The sequence below is a fragment of the Sciurus vulgaris genome, assembly GCF_902686455.1.
Source record: "Sciurus vulgaris genome assembly, chromosome: 14".
Taxonomy (NCBI): domain Eukaryota; kingdom Metazoa; phylum Chordata; class Mammalia; order Rodentia; family Sciuridae; genus Sciurus; species Sciurus vulgaris.
The window spans coordinates 72,096,876-72,118,616 of record NC_136475.1 but is presented as its reverse complement, the minus strand read 5'-3'; the positions used below and the strand labels follow the sequence as shown (position 1 = coordinate 72,118,616).

At 40.3% G+C, this 21,741-nt stretch overlaps 1 protein-coding gene across 7 annotated transcripts in view; it reads left to right on the top strand.

The window, feature by feature from the left end:
- Nucleotides 1–15,964, top strand: part of RASGRP3 (RAS guanyl releasing protein 3) — a 110,373-nt gene extending 94,409 nt beyond the window's left edge. For 6 of the 7 annotated variants that reach the window (XM_079109955.1, XM_079109958.1, XM_079109957.1 and 3 more), the window contains 5 exons: nt 2,164–2,311; nt 6,811–6,847; nt 9,074–9,199; nt 9,525–9,932; nt 14,197–15,964. In XM_079109955.1, the coding sequence (XP_078966081.1) occupies nt 2,164–2,311; nt 6,811–6,847; nt 9,074–9,199; nt 9,525–9,932; nt 14,197–14,216 (739 nt within the window). In that variant the 3' untranslated portion in view covers nt 14,217–15,964. The remainder of the gene's footprint in view (nt 1–2,163; nt 2,312–6,810; nt 6,848–9,073; nt 9,200–9,524; nt 9,933–14,196) is intronic. The other variant, XM_079109956.1, reaches the window with a different exon arrangement.
- The last annotated feature ends 5,777 nt before the right edge of the window (nt 15,965–21,741 follow it).

The window sequence follows — 21,741 nt, the reverse complement described above, 5'->3', positions numbered from 1 at the left end:
AACAGGAAGCTGAGAGAGACCACTGCACCCACCAGAGACAAAATATACACCTCAAAGTCACATACCCAGTGATCTACCTCCTGTACTTGCCTGTGGTTACCACCCAGTAAATCCATTCAACTGGATTAATGTACTGGTTATGTCAAGGTTCTTATAACCAAATCATCTCACCTCTAAACTTTCTTGCATTGTCTCACACATGAGTTTTTGGGAGACAACTTATATCTAAACTATAACACTCCTTCTTTTGCTATTAAGCCATGGAAGGGCCTGAGCCAGGTTGCTGCCTGGTGATTTTGCTCCTGGGGATCACTTCACTTTGTATTCTAGTAAGTAGTGCCACTGGGTTGTATGACTCAGTGATTCTATCTGTACCTGTAGCTCTATCTATTTCTATATCTATAATCATCTATAACCTCCTGGTATATATATCTTCTTCCCCAAGAATGTACTCCAACAAGAAATCAGGCTCCTTATGTGTGTTTGCAATTAATTTAGAGATCATAGGATAATAAACTCTTCATGGGATGGGCAAGACACCAGATGACTCTAATTTTTATAAATTTTGTTAGTAAAATTTATTAATAGGTTAAATAAAACTAATAAATTTTAGTAAATATTATTCAAGTTATTTTGAATATAGATGAAGGAGGGAATCTCAAATTCTCAAGTCTGGGGAAAAATTATGGTATTGCTCATACCAACAGGGTAACCTGGGGCATGGTGTTTTGGAAAGAAAAATGTGGAGTTGGGCTTAGATATGTTGATTCTGAGAGGAGAGTGGACCATGCAGGAAGAGATGTCTACCAAGTGTTGAAGATATGGTACAAAATTCAGGAGAAGAGTTAGGGCTAGAGATGCAGATTAAGTATTGCACCAGCCACATTAGCTGAATCTGGAGTGTGCAAATTCTGATGGGAAACTTAGGGGGAGGTGAGAAATGAACCTGCAGGGGCTTCCTTCTCCACTTGGAGAAGCTGAAAACAGTAGGTGTATCCTATAGGAGAGCCAGATAAGGAGGAACAGGAGAGGAAGAAAACCAGAGCCCACAGAGGGGAGAATGTCAAAAAGCAAACTTGTCCCACGTTTCATGCTGCTAAGAGGTCAGCGATTTCAATTTCAGAAAAGGCCACTGAGGATGTCTTTGGTGGACAGTTCTAATAGAATGTTAGGGTTAGAAACCTGATTGCAGGGAGTAAACAGTAATCAAAGTAACTGGGGAAAGAGTTCAGTGGACGCTGGCTCTGAAAACTTCTGGAGCAAGAGAAGAAAGTGAGAAAAGACAAGTGTTGGAGATGGCGGCAGGATTGAGGAAAGAGAATTTTTTTAAAGAAGGGAACATTCTAAGCATATTTGTAAAGAGAGGAAGAAACTGGCGAAGAGATTGAGCCGAGCCTGGAAGGAGCAGAGTTGCATGGAAGCTGGAGAATGGGGGGCGCGAAAGCATCCCTTCCCATGTTGTAGGAGGACCCAAGAGAGGACAGAGGAGCTATGAAGGAATTCTGATCTGGCAAGGAAGGGTGTGACCCCCCCCCCCCCACATGCCTGTGTGGAGAGAAGGCAGTATGCAACTCAACCTAGGTCAAGTCCAGTTGACCTTTTTTGATAAACACGAAGTCAGGGTATGTGGTGAGTTGGGGGTGGAGGTGGAACTGGAGGCTTGCTCTGTGTGGAGAAATTCTGGAAGAATTGCTGTTGTGAAGGGGCTGTAAGCCAGTGAGATATAAAAGAGGCGATCACGGAGGAAGCACCCTGGATGGCATCAGGTGGAAACTCTGAGAATGATGGGCCCTGTTAGTACAGTTTCCTGCCTTGCCTCAGCAGCCTAATTCCTGCAGCCAACTGCTGAGCAAGAGCTAGAAAGAATCCTTCTGGAAGCTTCTATTCAATAGTGAAGGAGACTTTCTGAGCCCTACACAGCCCACATGTGTTCACACACGTGGTCCTTCCTATACACACATATGCACACACTGCCTTCTGCTTACTGAAAAAGACCTTGAACTCTTGATGTGACCTTTGAAGTCCTCCCCTCCTTTCTGACATAACAGAGGAGAGACCATTCCTCCTTGGCCACAAAGGATTGACAGGTGAGTGCTGTGAGGATGACAACTACTTAAAGGGATGGTTTTCAAAGTTCCCTCCCTTCTCTGATTTTCCCAACAGGGATGGCCTAATTAGTAAAGACGAAATGATGGCTTACTTCCTGAGAGCTAAATCCCAGCTACACTGTAAAATGGGACCAGGATTTGTCCATAACTTTCAAGAGATGACCTATCTCAAGCCAACTTTCTGTGAACACTGTGCAGGATTTGTAAGTCTGTTTTCCATTGTTTTCTCTTATATGTAGCTATTTTTGCAGCATTCTGAAAAGACAGGAAAACAATACACTAACAAGAGGGCTTTGGATCAGGAGTTAACCGAGATGACTCCCTGAAAGATGAAATAAAAGCAAAAGCAATATCTATGTGTTTAGCTCTATTCTAGGAACGCAGGGCTGGCAAAGTCAGGGAGAGTTGGTGAGGCCTGTTCACTCAAGAGAGTGGTTTGTCTACTAACCTCTGCCAGGAAAAGGTGTTAGCCCAATGAACCTGGCATGCCTCACTAATATTCAGAAGTGGTTGCAATTAAGGGGAGTATATATCTTAGCCAGATCCTTCCAGTGCTCATTTAATGAGGCATTAATCACTAGAAACCCATCAAGGCATAGCTCAATAATTTCCAACTCAAAAAGAAAAAAAAATCTTTTGGAGAGAAGACAGGTGTAATAATAAATAATATCTAATTAGCAATTGACAGTAACGAAAGTACTTCGTTGGACATTTAATGCAATGAATCTTTGCAACAAACACTCAAGGTAGGCATTTTATTCTCCCCATTTTGCCTATGAACATAAAGAGAGGCAGAGAGGCTAAACCCGTTTCCTCAGGATTGTGGTTAATCATTATCAGATTTCGGACTTAAACCCAGGTGTTCTGACTCTGAGTCCTGTGCTCCACTTACACCACACATGAAGATCTTGCCCCATACTTGATAATTCACTGGGAAGCAAGGTCAGTTTCTGGTCCTGACCTTAACAGAGACTGTTTTTCTCTGAATGTCTTCTGGTCGGTACCCATATTAAGTGGAAATGGGGGTGTTACAGGTGAAAACGACCCAGTACCCAGGTACTAAGATGAAGATGGCTGCTTATTTTTCCAGGTGCCAGAGCTCAACTTTAGCTTTTTTCAGCAGTCATGTTCCAGTGTTAACCATTGAATGTGTTGCTGATGTGTTGTATCATCACCAAATTACATTTTTCCCATTCCAAGCTTAAAGAACTAGCTCTGGGGAGCCCAAGGGCAGGAGTTTGTGTAAACTACCCTCTGAGAATAGGAAGAAGCTGTTACATCAGAGATGGCCCTTGGTGGTCACTGAAGCTTATGTGGTCAAGGAGAAAGGCCAACCTAACCAGCTCTCTTTACCTCGTCCAGGGAACAAGAATTCCTCTTCTGTTAGTATCTGTACTGGGAGCGCATCGCCAGACCACTCTATTATAAAACAGATGCCTCTGGTTTCTCTATTCCAATGAGAATTTTTGGAAGTCTCTTGATTTGAAAATGCTGAAGTGAGTCAGGGTCCCCTGTGATACTATCCTGTGAAGTGGGACCCAGGGAACAAAAGGTCAGGCTATTAGATTGTGGCATGACTCAGTCAAAGGTCAGGATGAGTCAGGCATGGTGACACATGCCTGTAATCCCAGCAGATTGGGAGGCTGACATAGGAGGATTGCAAGTTCAAGATCAGCCTGGGCAACTTAGGGAGACCTTATCTCAAAATAAAAAATAAAAAGGGCTGAGGATACATAGCTCAGTGGTAGAGCACCAGTGGGTTCAATTACTGGTATTAAAAAAAAAAAAATCAGGAATGATTCATCTGTCCTCTGGTGGTGTGGGAGGGTCAGAAGGCTCTTATTAAGGTCTTAGCTCTGCTGTCCAGGCCTGTCCTGTTTCTCTCTTCCTCTGAGGCACTGGTTCTGTAGAAGCAGGAAGACGGTCTTGGAAGCACCACTCACCTCCCCCTAACTCCCCAGAGCAGAGGTGCTGGTGCTACATTCCTGGAGCACCTGTGATTGTATAGAAAGCACACTAGCGGACACACACTCACCCAGGTCCTTTGATTTTCTAAGGAATTTGCAAATATAACTCTAAAGATCTGTCATTGAACAGAATTGTAAAGAAATGCCAGTAACTATTTTCTGGTGGCTGGACTCTCTGCTTTTGACATAAATTCCATTTTAATGGTGAGGAAGACAAATAGTCACTACTTGCCCTGCAGTACATTTATTTCAGAATTAGGATTCCAGAACTGAAAGAGTATTGGTAATCCCCATATTTTATAGATAAAGAAAGTGAGATCTGAAGTTAAGTGACTTCCCTAAGGTCACATGGATCACTAGCAGCAACACCACGAATCATAGCCGGGTCTCTTGACTCTCAACCAGGGCTCCTTATACCACACAGAATTACTCCACATATTCCAGCCGCCCAAGTGCTCAGGTCAGAATGCTGTGGGAAATACTCCTGCATATCCATCTACATGAGGTCACCTTCTCCTGGGTGTGGATGCCAGTTTGACCCAGTGCCTCTTCTTGGCTATTTTTTTTCTCCTGGTTTTAAGTAAGCATTAGCAAACCGTGTCCTGACTTCCCCTCCTGATAGCAGAGGGATTTATTTTTAAATAAAAATTATTTAATTTCCTTGATCTTTATCTTGTATAATATAAAAACAAGTTAGGTAACGTTAAACCTGATAGTTCAGTCTCCTCGTCTATAAAAATGAGGCGACTACTATTATCTATCCCATAAGGATTTCATGAGCATTAAGTGGGTTATCCATATAAAGAACTTAAAGCCTGGCCTTTCACATACTAAGGGTTCAATAAATGTTAATTATCATCATTATCATTATTATTATTAAAAAGAACTCCATGAAGAATTTATCACTACACAGTTTTCCAAGTTGTGGGGCCTTAAAAATTATTTAATTTCCTCCATCTTTATCTTTTATAATGTAGAAACAAGTTAGGTTATCGTAAAGGTCTTCATAAACTCTTGATGGAATGTGATGATTCTGAATACCCACTTCCCTTTTCTGTCCCCATCTCTCTCTCAGTCATCCTCGGCCCCTGAGCCTGGCTGCTAATTAGTTGGCAAATAATCCTCCTGTCCCCAAGGCAGAATGTTGGCCTGTCCCAGGAGGCATTTGCATCTTCATACTGTGTCTCTTTGAGCTTCTGCTGTGGAAACCCCTGGTCCAGAAGAGGACAGGGAACCTGTTGACCCTGGAGTCACTTCACATTGGCAGCTACTGGCTGTTCTTATAGTGCCCATACTCAGGGCCGTTGTTTGCCTGTAACATATTGTGAATGGCATTCCTGCTGGCCCCCAAGTCCACTGGCCCTGCTTCATTTTTTATTAAGCAAACAACAGCCACCTAACCTAAGCACTGAAAGTCTGGGAATTGAGATTTTCAACTGCAGTTAAGCTGTTGAATTGAGCCAAGTCCACCTGGATGTGTTTGGTGCCCCTGCTACCCATGTGCGAGAATTGTGGGGAGGCACAAAAAAGGACATGGCCAAGGAATCTGTCAGGAGGGCAACGACACCACCAGCAGTCTGCCCTGGACTGCCTGGACAAACGCTCCTCCTTGAGCCCCAGCCCCCCAGACTTCTCCTGAGGCATCTGTCACGTCAAAGGACAAGAGTACAACCTTTTCACTTAAATAAAGCCCCAAGTGGTTTTATTTTTTTCTAGCACCAGGCAACACTGCATGCCATAAAATAGACAAATGTTCCGATCAGCCCAGCCTCTAGAGGGGGGTAGTCTTACTGACAGAGAAGAACTGAAGAAAGCAAGAACAAAGAACAAAAACCGACTGATCCTTTCACAGCTACTTTCCTCATGAGGCAGGAACAGAGACAGGTGTAGGAAAATGACTGGTTAACATCAGTGCTTTCGAGTTACCTTCATTTGGTATTAGGGTTCATGCAGAGAAATCTCATTATCATGCCAATTAAAACTGGCCTGACTGGGAAATGTGGCTCTCTCTCATTTCTCCTGGTTTCTAGGAAGGTCAGATGAACAGTTTAGTTTCAGCTTGGTGATATAAAACTTTACCATGGGTAACTCCATTTGGGTTTGTAGTCTGGTCCATTGGGGCCCAGTGTAGGAGCATAGCCCAATAACACTTATTTAACACTCACTTCCTACTTATTAACCACTCAGAAGTCGCTAATTCCTTGTGTGACAGAATCTGAGCTATATCTCCCACAATCCTAACACAGGCCAAACATAGAGCAAATGTGGAAAACGAATAAGTGAATAAATTAGCCTGTTTCCTCTTTCCTCTTCTGTATTCTTCAGGGTACAAATACAACTCAGAAAATAGCCTGGCAGAGTTCCGATTGGCAAACACACTTCTTAATTGCTTTTTGTCCTGTAGGGGGCGCCAAGAGCAGCCAGTGCCATTAAAAAGAAGGCAAAAGGGGCTAGGAGCTTCCAAAGGTCAAATGGTTTGCTGAGTGACCATTATCCAACAAATGCACCAACTTCAGTTTCCCATCCCAGCTTCCATTTGGCTTTGAGGAAGAAAAGGGAAGTAAAACTTGTGTTATCACCGCAGCTGGAACAGGCTGGGAGAGGGTTCTCTCTGACAGGAAGGGTGTTAGAGCAGCTACATCCTGTTTGTGCTGCATCAACCATGAAACTTACCAGGATTTCCTTCTCCAGATTTCTCTGTAGATTCCCTGACATTTCTTTGTCTTCTGTTACAGCTCTGGGGCATAATCAAGCAAGGATACAAATGCAAAGGTAAATAAATGTCATTTAGTTAAAAACATTTAAAAAAATTTTTTTTGACATTGGGGATAGGAATCAAATTTGTCTAGTCAAACCACAAGTGCTCTTGGCATTATTGAGAACTTGGGTTCTCTTGGGCCAATGGCAACTGAAGAGTTAACATGTCCAGGAAAGAGTTAATGGAGACTGGGAGAAGCAAAATTAGAATTTTACAGCTTGTTAGAAGAGGATGGCAAACTACCTTTAATCAACCAACACTGCATAAATCTAGCCCTTCATCTCTTCAGTTCTCATGTAAATCATAAACATCCAGTTTATGGTGGGAAATGGGAGAATTTTGACGTGAGACAGACCTGACTAAAATATTGAATATAAGAACTTTTTTCTTCAAGAGAAAAAACTCACACACTCGATTTTGTAATACATGGACATTTCTTCCCACTCTTGCATAGCATAGCTATTTCTTTCTTTACTAAACCACATAGATGTTGATTAAAAAAAAAAAAAGGAGGACAAACCTTAAAACTTATTTTGTCCTTTTCAATGAATTCATTCTTATATTCATCTCACATCATGAAATCTATAAATGTCTGAATAAATACATACTTGACGAATGCAGCATGCATGCTTAATAAGCACTTAGGAATGTGTTGCTATTTGTTTAAGAAGTTGCTAAATCCTTTATACAAACAGTTTATATACTGGTTCTTTTAAGAATCTGATAATGCTCTTGAAAACATAACAAAATTAGCCAGGCTTGGTGGCACACATCCGTAGTCCCAGCCACTTGGGAGGCTGAGGTGGGAGGATCACTTAAGCCCAGAAGTTGAAGGTCAGCCTGGGCAACATAGTGAGACCCCATCTCAAAAAACAAACAAGCAACCTCCATAAACCTAGCAAACAAACAAAAAACCAGCACCAGCAACAAAAACTAAAGGAAACAATGCAGTCACAGATGGATGCTTAATTCAGATGAATGTTCTCTGTGGTGCCTTTTTCTGAAGCCATCTGTCAGCATTTGGTCCTCATTTTGTATAAACAGAAAAGCTTTCCTGAACTTCCCTGGGAGCCCTGTTGAGTGCTTGGAAGGACTGTCCCTCCAAGGGCTTCCCTCTGGTGCCTTGGTTTAACTTAGATCTTTACTTCAAACAGCAAAGATCCTGCAATATCTTATTTCCCAGCAGTAGTCATTAGTTTTCTTCTGTTTTGTATCCTCCATCCCCTAAAAGACAGACAGACTCACACACACACACACACACACACACACACACACACACACACACCATGCAACTGATTTTTATGAAGATGAAAATCAATTAAACCCTTGGATTGTATTTGTACACAGCATTTTTTTTTTTCCTTAGTTGCACATAGAATGAAACAACCTATTAAAAGAGAGTGAACGTGTCATTAAGACTATTTGACCCAAGACCTTTGGGGGGAAATAAATATTGAAAATAGAAAGGTCCTTTTTGATGATAAGAGAGAAATGGACTCTTTGAAATGATCATATCTGTTCATTTCTACTTTTAAATAAAGTACAGGGTCCTCCTCCTGTGAAACAATTGTGAACTATCTTCCAGAATGGCCAAATTTTTCTACCCCAAGTAGTAATTAATATTCTACTTCCATACCCAAAGCATCCTATGGGAAACTTTACACCATTTCAAAGCTGTAGTCAAACATGGAACATGCCAAAATGTCCACCTTGTATTTATTTCCATACCAAGGAAAGAAGAAGAAAATACAATCACTTGCCCTGGAAAAGGTTTTGGGAAACAAAGAATAGCAATTTAGTGGAATGGAGGACATCTCACCTGAAATGATCAGAGGCAGCCCCTGGCCCCCGGAGACACTAGAAGCTGAAACTTCTCACCATTATTCTGGCCATGAGCCTCTTTGCAGGGATTCCATCTCTGCTGGACAAAGAACCCCAGCCCCACATGATTTGCATTTAGTTTTGGGCAAAAACAACTAACCTCTTGAGCTAGACTTTGCTTGTTTGCCTGGTAGGCATGTCAATGACTTGTGTAGAGGGACAAATTGAGTAAATATATCAGCATTTAGGAGCCTCAGTAATCAAGAGCCCAATGCCCTTTCCCAGTCCCTGCCTACCCTCTGTGGGCCTGAGGTTCAATCTAGAAACGGGGGGGGGGGGGGGGGGGGGGGCTGGCAGTGCAGTGGCACCAGAAACGCAGCTTCATGTTCATCCTTTGTCACACATTTGGGATTTTTCAGACTGCGGAGCCAATTGTCACAAACAGTGCAAAGACCTCCTAGTTCTGGCCTGCAGGAGATTTGCCCGGGCACCCTCCTTGGGCAGTAGTCATGGGTCACTTCCTGGAAGCCCCTCGCTGCCCCCAGGTAATGCCCTCTGCTTTCTTCCCTGCCACTGTGTCTTGCCACTCACTTCCCAACCTCTGCATCTGGTTTGGGTTCTGAGTCTAAACCCAGTTGGTGTCAGTATAAACATAGAGTCCTTTCTTAGGGCCATCCACAGTGCCTAATCCCCTTGGCTTCTGCTTTCTGGTCTCACTAACATGCCACTTGGCTGCAGCTCATTTAGTTCTGTCTCTTGTCTGTTCCTCTAGAGCCTTGTGTGTCAGATTCTTGCTATTTGGACTCACTTTGATAGTTTGCTGTCCTGCAGACACAAGTCAAAAAATCATCATCCTCTTTCTCCTTCCAGTACAGGATGAAGTGTTTGATTTTCCTGGAGTCACTGCTGGACACCGGGACCTGGACAGCAGAGCCATCACCCTGGTTACAGGCTCTTCTCGCAAGATCTCTGTGAGGTTACAGCGGGCCACCACCAGCCAGGCCACCCAGACTGAACCTGTCTGGTCAGAGGCTGGCTGGGGAGATTCAGGATCCCACACCTTCCCCAAAATGAAATCCAAGTTCCATGACAAAGCAGCAAAGGACAAAGGCTTTGCCAAGTGGGAAAATGAGAAGCCCAGGGTCCAAGCTGGCGTGGATGTTGTAGACCGAGGCACTGAGTTCGAACCTGACCAGGATGAAGGTCAGGGTGAGACCAGACAGGATGGTGAGGTCAGTGCTGGGTTAAACCACAAATACAGCCAGAAGAAGGCTGAAGGTGCAGAGATGAGTATTCTTGTGGGTCTGGAAGACAGCCTGGTAATTTTGAAAGCAGTTGGGTTGGGAATGAAGACATCGTAGTTAGTGTTGCTGTTGGCTTGTTATATGACCCTGGAAAAATTATTTTTTCTCTTTGGACCTCAGTATCTTCATATATAAAACTGCACTGGATTGAGTTCTGAAGCTTAGCAAAGATTGTCATGTGTGTGTACTGATTTGCTACCCCAGAGACCCATGACTCTTGCATGTATCCAAAAGGTCAGGGTACTATTCAGATCAGCTTTGTTTTTCAAACAAAGCCAAGGCCCAAACTCAGGGGATACAATGAAAACAAAAGCCTTGTCTTTGGGCTGGTGTTGTGACTCAGTGGTAGAGCACTTGCCTAGCATGTGGGAGGCACTGGGTTTGAATCTCATCACTACATATAAATAAATAAATAAATGTCCATTGAAAACTCAAGGTTCTATCGAACAGGCTGTGCCTCTACACAAGAATTATGTTCAGATTATCCAAAATAAATTGGGATGCATATGAAATTTGTTAGAACATGCTGAAAATATAAATTGATTCAAGATGGAGTTAAATAAGTTCATTAGTCAACAGTCCGTAGTGTATTAAAAAAAGAATTTCAGGGAAATTGGTGTCATACTCCTAACCTTTAAAGAAATGTCATGGAGGGCAGCCCATCATCTCCCTGTTGAATCATTCTCATAAGCAGAGTATTGGATTAGGCAGAGATTCTATCGAATCAGCTCAGTGCTCTTTATTTCTTATGGGTGGTCCTCCACATTCCACTCCTCAGGAGACCTAAGCACACAGTCTCTATAGTTTCCCACAATGAGGAATACCCCAATGGCCTTGAACCAAAATCCCTCTAGCGCCCTCCTCGTTGATGACAATCAGGAGGCCACATAGTATCTCCAGTCATGCCAAGTTGATCAGAAGTTCTTGCTGAGCTATTTTTCCTTTCTTATATAACTGTGTTAGACAGCTTTCTGTCAGTATAACAAATACCTGAAGTAATCAACTAATAGTGAAATAAGGTTTATGTTGGCTCATGGTTTTGGAGGTTTCAGTCCCTGGCTGGATAAGCCCATTGCGTTGTGATGAGGCGACACATCATGGAGGGCGGCAGGGTGGAGGAAGCTGTTCACCTCATGACTGGGATGCAAAAAGAGAAAGAAAGAGACTGGCATCCTACAGTTCTTCGGCGGGCATGCCTGAAATCTCTCACTAGGCCCTACCTATTAAAGGTTTCTACAACCTTCTAATACAGCCAAGCTGAGGACCAAGCATTTAACACATGGGTTTAGTGGGGACATTTATTCAAACCACAGCAATTTTTTTTTTTTTTTTTTTTTTTTTTTTTTTTTTTTTTACAGTGCTAGGGATAGAACAAGGCTCTCATGTATGCTAGGCAAGTGTTCTACCACTGAGCTACATGCCTAGCCCTATAGCACTAAATTTAAAAACCTCCTTATTGGAACTGGGGGTTTAGTTCAGTGGTAGAACATGTGTTTAGCCTGAACAAGGTCCTGGGTTCAATCCTCAGCACCAAAAATAAATAAAACAAATAGCAAAAGAAAATAAAAACCTCCTTATTGGAATATAATTCACCTACAATGAAATTCACTGATTTAAAGTACACGATTCAGTAGTTTTTAGTATATTCACAGAGTTGTGCAGCTATCATTGCAATCTAATTAAAAACATTTCCATTATTCCAAAAAGACACCTTGAACCCTTTAGTTGTCACTCTTCCACCTTGCCTTGACCCTAAGAAACCAGCTAATTTACTTTCTGTCTCTGTAGATTTGCAACACTGGCTTAACATTTCCCCTGCTGATCATCTTGGCAAATGTATCAGTCCTAGCCTTCCATTTCTACTGGCCTTGTATAGCTCAAATTGGTAATATAAAGGTGAATAAGAAAAAGTTCGTGATTTGGTGCTAGAGAAATATCCTAGGACAAGTGCTCTTAATCTGTGGTCTAAAAATATCAGCTTTAGGAGAGTTCATGAAAGTGTTTTTATTTTATATGAAATTATCATGGATATGCTTATTTATGGGCAAAGAAGGAGTCCATAGCATTGAATATATTCAAGGGTATCTGTGAATTTAAAAAAAATAGCAGAGAATCATTGTGCAAGGTTTTCTGGATGCTGCCTGACATTGTTAGTCATCCCAGGCACTAACAGCCTGCAGAGGTTGCTTCTACAAGCACCACAGTGGCGCCGAAATCTCAGAAAAAGTTTCTTTGGGTGGAGTTGTAGGACCCCCACTATAGCAGAGGATGGTGTAGACTTTGTGGACATCTCTGAATCCAGGGCAGTACCTGCTTTTTAACAACAGTGAAATTGCTCATGAGCTCACTTCTACTAACCTATCATAGTCCAAGAGACTTAAACCATGCTCCTGATAAGAGAAATTCAGTCTGTTAGGTATAGAACTGTATAGGTATAGTCTGTCAGGTTAGGTAAATTTTCCTGATCAATAATCACTATTAGGGCTGGCAGAATGGCCCACACCTGTAATCCCAGCAGCTTGGGAGGCTGAAGCAGGAGGATTGCTAGTTCAAAGCCAGTCTCAGCAACTTAGCAAGCCCCTAAGCAACTCAGTGAGACCCTGTCTCTAAGTAAAATATAAAAAAGGGCTGGGGATGTGGCTCAGTGGTTAAGTGCCCCTGAGTTCAATCCCCGGTATAAATAAATAAATAAAACAAAACAAAACAAAAATAAAACATTATCACTATTAGGAAATACAGAAAAAAATCCTAGTTTTTGAAAGTTTAATTTTGTTCTTTAGAAACTGAATCTTTATATTCAAATGCACTCTTAGGCCTTTAATTTTCTCCTCTCATAGGGTTAATCATAGGGTTGGTTCACTGACCACTAGTATTTGATTTCATTTGAGGAATTTCCAAATTCAAGAATTTTTCTGCCAGGCAAGATCAATGAATAGCATGAGGAGAAATGATCTGTGCATTAAATCTGAAATATCAGATGATAGTTACCAGTCCTATAATTAAAATGATAAAGACAAATACATCAGTCCATTTTCTGATGCTGTAACTGATTATCATAGACTGGGTAATTTACAAAGAATAATCGTTTATTAACTCACAGTTCTGGAGGCTGGGAAGTCTAATATCAAGTTGCTGGCAGCTGGTAAAAGTTGTACTACTGCATCACAACAAGGCAGAGGTTAGCATCACTTGGTGAGACAGAACAAGCAGGCTAGCACAGGTCTTTCTTCTTATCCTAAAGCCACTAATGCCATCATGGGCTCCAGCCTCATGACCTCCTCCAATTCTAATCACCTCCCAGAACCACCCCTCCTTCAAATACTATTGACATATGAATCAGGGAACAATTTCTCAACACATGAGCTTTGCAGGGGACAAATTCAAACTATAGCAATAGAAAAAGTAGTTGTGTTTTCTGTGTATTGCCTTCAATGGAGTTCCAGAATTTATACTCATTTTAAAGTATAAAGGTATAGGTATAAAAGCATTCTACTGTCATGTACAACTAATTAGAACAAAAAAAATTTTAAATAAAGTATAAAGGTATAAACGATTTCTATAGCAGTGGATATCATTGCACAGTGACTACTAAGCCCCCAAATTAAAGGGTAGGTCAAGATTACTCTCTTGGCAGAACTAATATATGTATTTCCTTTATAATTCTCCTTTTTGTTTTCCTTATCTTTGCCAAATTAAATCTAGCCAACAGGGCTGGTGGGTTAGCTCAGTGGCATGAGTGCCTGCCTAGCATGTAAAAGGCTCTGGGTTTGATTCTCAGCATTTCAAAAAATAACCAATCTAGCAAACAAATATTTATCAAAGAAGAACTGGGAAATACTGGAATAAGCAAAATTCAATGTCTATTAATTATATATGACATATACATACAGTCATACATACCTACATGTAGATGTATATTTACATCTGTAAATTTTTTTCTTACAAATTTTCTTGGTGTCTTATATACAAATTTATATTGTGGATTTCTAAGTGAGACACCTTTAACAAGGCACCCTCTGAAAGACTGTTTTCTGGAGTACCTTTAGGAAACATGACTGGACTCTACATGGAGTTTTTGAAATGCTATATGCTGGGTGGGCTACATGGTCTTTGAAGTCCTTCTAAATCCTGAGTTAACAAGGTACTGATCATTTGAGATGTTCCCTAAAGTTCATTTAAAAAGCTGCCTGTTTTGTGAAATGAGACCCAGTACTAACAGGTTCCGATTTATTTTGTAGGATGGCTGATTTCAGGCTGAAGAAAATGGTGGCAATCAAGTTGACTTTGGGAAGGAGCAAGATAAGAAACTCTGAAGAGCTCTCCAATCTCAGGGAGTTATCTGGAAGAACCTCTGGGTGTTTACTGACTCCTGAGGTCATTGGATCACCATGAGCGGCTGTGGGACAGAGGATTTGCCCTCACTATGAACTATTTATTCTCTCCTCCTCTGTCCCTAGCTAGGTGCCACAAACTCTATGTAGTCAAGTAGTTTTCTCATGCATCTTTCTTTAGAGCCACTTACATACGGGTTAAATGGAAACTTCTATGCATGTACTTGATACTCATTTTCTAAACTCAGACTTTGCTGTTTTCGTGAGAATATTATTTCAGTATTTTTATAGACTGTGTGTGTGTGTGTGTGTGTGTGTGTGTGTGTGATGAGGAGTTATTTAGAGTGCTTTTTGGATGGGACCAAGTCTTATCCTTTCCTGAGGGATGAGGAAGCTCTTCAGATCCTGGAGTGCAGCAACTTTTCTATGATCAGCTGAAAGGCGAAGCTGTTTACATTGCTCCCTCACACGTGTGGCTGCTGTGATGTGTTACAAGTTACATGTGTATATCACCAAAGTCTTAACCAATTCTGCATCACTAGGGGCCATGACAGAGCCAGGAAAGCTCTCCTAATATTCAAGTAGCCATGGGGGAAAATTAACTCTCCCTGTCCCATCTGACTGAGCTCACCCATCTTTCTTAAGACTCCTGAAATAAGACTACTAATTAAGAAATCAATTCAAGGTTTGGGCAACAAAATTTAGCATTGAACAAGCCACCAGTGGAAATGCAAAACAACCACCAGTTTTTAAAAGCCCAAAGTAATTTTAAGAATCCTGTTTGCTTTTAAAGAAAACTTAGGTTCCAAAAGATAACTCTATATTCTTCCTAATAAATTATCATCCATAATTAAAGCATATTCATAGAAGGAAAATTATAATTAATTACCTTTGATATTTTATTTGAACTTTTAAAATAATAATAGTTTAAATATCTTCCTGTGACCCAAAATAACTAGATGTGGGTCTATTTCTTAAATGATTAGAAAATAGAGACCCTAATTCAAGTTCAAAGTCCGGATGGGATTGAGCCTGAGGGTGGAGGGAAGGATCTGTGTCCCCAGCCAGAACGTGTGTTCCACCACTGGTCCACTTGGAGGCTGAAGTGTATATAGTGTGTGTGAAGCTGACGTTGCGTCTGTGTGGAGCAGTCACTTCAGCAAAGGCTTTGTTCTCTTTTCTTCAGTGAGGAGAGTTGAGGACAGTTTTGTGAGCAAACATGTTGAGCCCCTGTTCTGGGCAGGGCCTGTGCTAGGCGCCCAGAGACAAGCCGGACTTGGTCTCAGCCCTGGGGAACTGACAGTCTGTGGACGTGAAGGCAAAGCGGTTCCAGCAATTTAAAAGATGGTTCCATATTTACTAGAATTGACTTGTGCCAGATAGGTTCAGAGACTGGAAATACTGCAAAATAAATAAAATTATTAGTTGAGGGAGTTGTGATTAAGTTAGAAAATAAGAGAACTGAAACCTCAGGGGGCAGCCTCAGCCATCTCCAGGTGTTGGTTCCATGTAAATATGCTATCTCCTCCTATTCATAAACGCAGCGAAAGACATGTTCACAATAACAGAAAATGACAACTTAAGTATGGGAAACATTTCTTGTGTTTAAAAACAATTCAAGAAAATTCGGGAAAAAACTTGTTAATAAATGTTGGACTGTTCTTTTTCTTCTTAAAGGCATTATTTAACTCGATACTTTCAGTTGGGATATTTATGAGTTTCGTATATAGGAAAAGTTTTATATTGTCAGCCTTCCTATAACAAAGATACTAAATGTACCTTGCGTAAAAAATAAAGACAAAAACGAAAACAAATGTTTCAGTGTATATAAGCTATGTGTGCATATTATGTGTAGACACACACACATAACTATCATTAGTTTGCTAAGGAGGAATTTGAGTCATAATGAAGATGCTTTATAATTTTGATTGTGTAATGTGATCATTAGCAATGGTGACTCTGCTTCCAATCTATCAACTTGCCATAATGAGTGAAATAGACAAAATAGGCAAAGCCATGATGGGCCAAAAAGAGTGGTTACGATTTTTCCTCCAGACTTTTGTAAGTTTGATGATCACTGTCACCTTAAAAGTGAAAACCAAAACCAAAACCAAACTCTTACCAGGGAATATTAGGTACTGGGGCAGGATTTACTAGATGCTTCCACTGAATTTTCATTGAAGGTTGTACAGATGAGACTGATGCTTTTATAAATCTGCCCAAACTGGAGCAGCTGTCACTGGCATTTGAACCCTCTGTGTTGAGTGGCTGCCTCCTGGATGACACTGTCCTCAGATTTCCTGGTCGCAGCTTCTCCAATTGTCTGAGGGGTTTGCTGTTTAAAAATGAAGGCAGGGGACTGGAAATATGGCATAGTGGTAGAGGGCTTGCCTAGTATGCATGAGGTCCTGGGTTCAATACCCAGCAGCACCACCAAAAAAACAAAAACAAAAACGATTAAAAACAAAAAATGAAAGCAGGCCTCAGAAGTGGGCACCAAACTATTATTGATGGCAGGAAGCTTAAGTATCCCTAGGATAAACACATTACTTCTGCCAAAATTAATGACTACAAGACTCTAGAATGACTGAGGAAGTAAATTCAAACAAATCCTATTACTAAGTGTACCTTTGGCATGCAACTCATGATGAGATTTAAATCCCATATCCACTGCTTACAATCACAGGATTCTGGGCCAGCCTGGCACGTCTATTTGAAAGAGAGACATTTCACTGCCGTCCTCATCTAGCCCAGAGAGTCCTTGAAAGAGCAGGCCAGAAAATAAATGTAGAAGTACTTTGCAAAGACCTTATATGTTAATATTATCTTATAATTAATTGGGGTTCTCTTCCAAAAATTGTCTCAAGATCCCGGACTTTCTTTGTATTATATGGCTATATATTTTGGAGGCTCTGAACCCAACATTTAACTAAAGTTTCTTTCAAAAATTATTTAAACAAGGAAATACAAATGAAAATATAGCTTTTTTTAGTCCAGGCACTATGCATGTCAAGGGTTAGTTCTAGTTTGTTTTGTAACTCTGGTTATTCTTGTTCTGTTTGGAAATAGGTAGGAAAAATTAAGGAACCAAATGAATAAAATATAAATGAGTTTAGAAAAAAAAAAAAATCCACATATTGTGTCCATGTAAATAGACCAAAGCATACATGTATGTAAAACATCAGCTGACGGGACTGAGCACAGTGGTGTGTGTCTGTGGTCCCAGCTACAGGAGAGGCAGGAGGATCACTTAAGCCTCAGATTTGGAGGCTGGTCTGTGCAACATGATGAGATGCCAACTCAAAAACCCAAGCAAACAAAAACTAGCTGAGAGAACTTAGTTCACTACAGGCAAACAGGAGGAAAAATATTGACTTTAAAAAATAAGAAGTATATCATTTATTTGATGATTGATTATACATTAAGACTACTGATGGTGGGTAAATATAGGAAACTAATTGGCATTTAAGGGTTTATCAGGAAATAACTTCCTCCTGATTGAATCCAAATTCTGCTGCCAAATTCTGGAGAGCACCAGATCTCAAAACAAACAAACAAAAAACAGGAAAGGAAAAAAAAATCCACAAAAATCCCCACTCACTTGATCTTATCTTTTAAAAGTGTTACTAGCAGTCCTGTTGGAATTTGCATTCATTCAGAATCTAAGTTTATCTGTTGAAGCATAAGGAAAGCTTCCTTTACTGTGTTCTACATGACAATTGTCGCCAGCACTTTAAAAACAAAATGTTCTGAAAAAACAGAAAATGAAGAGCAGGGGAAGTTCTGGCTCAAAAGAGATTTAATGACACCATGACAACCAAATGTGATGTTATGAACCCCGGTTGGATTCTGGTTTAAAAATTACATGAAGTAGGCCAGGCGAGGTGGTGCACACCTGTAATCCCAGTGGCTCTGGAGGCTGAGGCAGGAGGATGGTGAGTTCAAGGTCAGCCTCAGCAACAGTGAGGCACTAAGCAATTCAGTGAGACCCTGTTTAATAAAATACAAAATAGGGCTGGGGATGTGGCTCCGTGGCCGAGTGCCCCTGAGTTCAATCCCCCGGAACTCCCCCCCGCCCCCCGTGGGCCGCAAAAAATTAAATGAAGTAGGCATTTTAGGGACAACCAGGGAAATCTGAACATGGACTCTATACTAAATGATGTATGGAATGAATTCTAATTCACTTTGATGTGGCAATGATTTTATAGTTATTTAGGAGAATATCTATTTTTAGGAGATGCCTGAAGTAGTTAAGGATGAAATATCAATATCTGCCATATATTTTCAAATACTTAAGTAAAAAAAATTTCAATTTGTCTACAGAGATAAAACAATAGGACAGAATATTAAGATATCAACTCCAGGTAAAGGGTTCATAGGATGTTCACTGTACCATTTTAAAAGCTTTTCTGGAGGCTTCTGGTTTAAAAAAAAGAAAAAAGTTTCAGGAAAAAGATGCATTCTCTTACCATAAATCATTTACTCAGCAGCAATGAGAATAAAACAAAAAACAAAAAACCAGGAAAACACAGAAACCAGGAAAGATTCAAAATCCTAGGCTCAATAGAGGAAAGATGACCAACAGCATCAGAGGCTGATCAGAAGGGCCTGAAGGAGGACAGGGACAAAAGCTACTGTGGTAGAGAGGGACTCAACAGGCCTGATACCTAACAAACCAATCAGCACCAACAACAAACCAGGCAGCAACAAAGACCCATCTCAGAGAAGGGGCACCCTCTGACCTGTAATAGAAAGAACAGGGATACACATCGGCTGGTGCCTCAAGTTTTCTGGGCCTGGTTTGGTTCTGAGAAGAAGGCTGTGGGCACACCAGGCAAATAATATGACCAGAAACTCTATGACAGTTGAGTGCTAGTCTTGAAGATTAAAAAAAAAAAAAAAAAAAAAAAAAAATCCCACAGTTACAAGTCCCTACAAAGTTTATTGAACTCACTCAAAAGCCAGGATCATGGGCTGGGGATATAGCTCTGTTGGCAAGTGCCTGCCTTGGGTGTCCAACACTCTGGGTTCAATCCCCAGCACCATGAGGAAAAAGAAAAAGCTGGAATCATAAAAAAAAATTTCACCTGCTATCCCGGCTCCTTTCCCTCTCATACATTTTGAAAATATATGGCAGATATTGATATTTCATCCTTAACTACTTCAGGCATCTCCTAAAAATAGATATTCTCCTAAATAACTATAAAATCATTGCCACATCAAAGTGAATGTATGAACCTCTCATACATTTTGACATAGTATATATACATGAAGTATAACTTACTCTAATTAGGATCCCATTCTTATGGTTGTACATGTTGTTCTCACACCTTTTGAATATAGGCTGAAAATTAAAACAGGGTTAAAATAAACCCAAACATCAATGTTTACAAGAGGAGGAAAACAGATAGATGATCAATGTCCAAAGACTCCTCACTAGAAAACAAAACTACTACAGAGCATGTGAAAGTTGTTTCTACAAGAAGTTGCCCAAGAACTGAAGTTACTTAAGGAATTCCTAATCCACAGAAACCATAATAATAAATGTTTATTGTTATTTTAAGCTACAAAGTTTTAGAGTATTTTGCTACAACGTAAGACAATGAATACAATTTTCTACAGAATATAATTTCCTGAAGGGCAATTAAAGTATAACCTTTGGAATTATTTTCTTCACTATACAGAAATAATATGCATCTCTACCAGATAAAAATCATTCATATGTTATCAGTTTTCTTTAAGTTAGCACCTGGGTCCTACTCTATAGTTAATAGTTGCATTAGTCAGTTTTTTGTTGCTGTGAGCAAAGTACCTGACAAAAACAACTTAAAGGATGAAAGGTTTATTTGGGACTCATGGTCTCAGAGGTCTCAGATCACGCTCAGCCAGCTTCGTTGCTCTGGCTCAAGGTGAGGCAGAACATCATGATGTAAGGGTATCACAGAGGAAAGCTGTTCTTTTCGCAGCCAGGAAGCAGAGAGAATGATTAGCCAGGGACAAGATAGAGTTCTAGGGCATGCCCCCAAGGACCTATTTCCTCCAGCTCTGTCCCACCAAGTAGTTTTTTCAAATTATGAATCCAACAAATGGATTAAATCACAGATGAGGTTACAGCCCTCATGTTCTAAACATTGCTTAAAAGCCCCACCTCTGAACCTTCCTGTATCTAGGACCATGCTTTAAAACACAAACTTTTGGGAGTTCTTTACAGGTTCAAATCATAACAGTAGTAAATTTTAAAAAATCATATTCCCCTAGAGAAATGTTTCTCAACTTCTGTATTACTGACCTTGGAGCCAGATAATTCTGTATTGAGAAGGTGTGTGGGGGTGGGGTGCTAACTTGTGCACTGCAGGGTATTTATCAGTAACCCTGGCTTCTGCTCAGTAGATACCAGTACACTCCCTCTTCATAATTATTTATTTATGTTGTGATAACCAAAAATGTCTCCAGACCTTCCCAGATGTCCTTGGATGACAAGATTGTCCTTAGCTGAGAGCCACTGACCAATCAGTTACCTGGAGGTCTTTTCTTATACAGATGGCTGGGTCCCATTCACAGAGCTTCGGATTCTTTGGTCTGGGGTGGGACCTGAGAGGTTGAACTTCTTTGTTCTCCTAAGTAATGGTGGCACTGAAGCTGCTAGTTTGGTATCCTTTCTGAGGATCACTGTTTAGGTAGGCTTGTTAGATACTGCTCCTGAATGATACCCAAAGGATAAGCAGATATCTTTTACCTTGGTTTTACATTTTGAATCATTTTTCTTAGTAATTCTTTCTAAAGAAATATAAGGTGAAGGCAATACTATGTAGCTGTTGTAAAAGTAAATAGTACAGCAAAACTCTAAATCTTCCCACCATCAGAATAAATAAAAAAACCAAAGCACAGAGACCCAATATGAATGACTTAAATTAAAAAACAGAAAACAGAACTGAAAATAATAGAACTAAATTCAAATACATCTGTCATATAAATATAAATGGACCAAACACACCTAAGTTTTTTTTTTTTTTTTTAAAGGCAAATTGGCTGTAGTACTTGGGAGCCTGAGACAAGAGAATCACTTTAGATCAGAAAATAGAGAGCAACATAGCAAGATATCATCTCAAAAAAAAAAAAAAAAAAAAAAAAAAAAAATTAAAGTTATGACTCTACAAAGAAAATTCAATTCTGTGCAGGCAAGAGACAAGAAATCTGCCACAAAATGATTCAATGGGCTAAAAATTTTAAGATATGGCCAAAGATATGCCAGTCAAATGTAAGCAAAGAGAAAACATTAGTCATAAATATACTATGACATAATATTAAATTCAAGGTAATAAGAGACAAAGCCATGCCCTTTTAATGCTAAAGATTACAGTTTGCAGTGAAAATAAAATAACTGTGTATGTTTTGGTTTCAAATTAATAGTATCACTATTAATAGAACAAAAAGCAGAAGAGATTAAAAGAT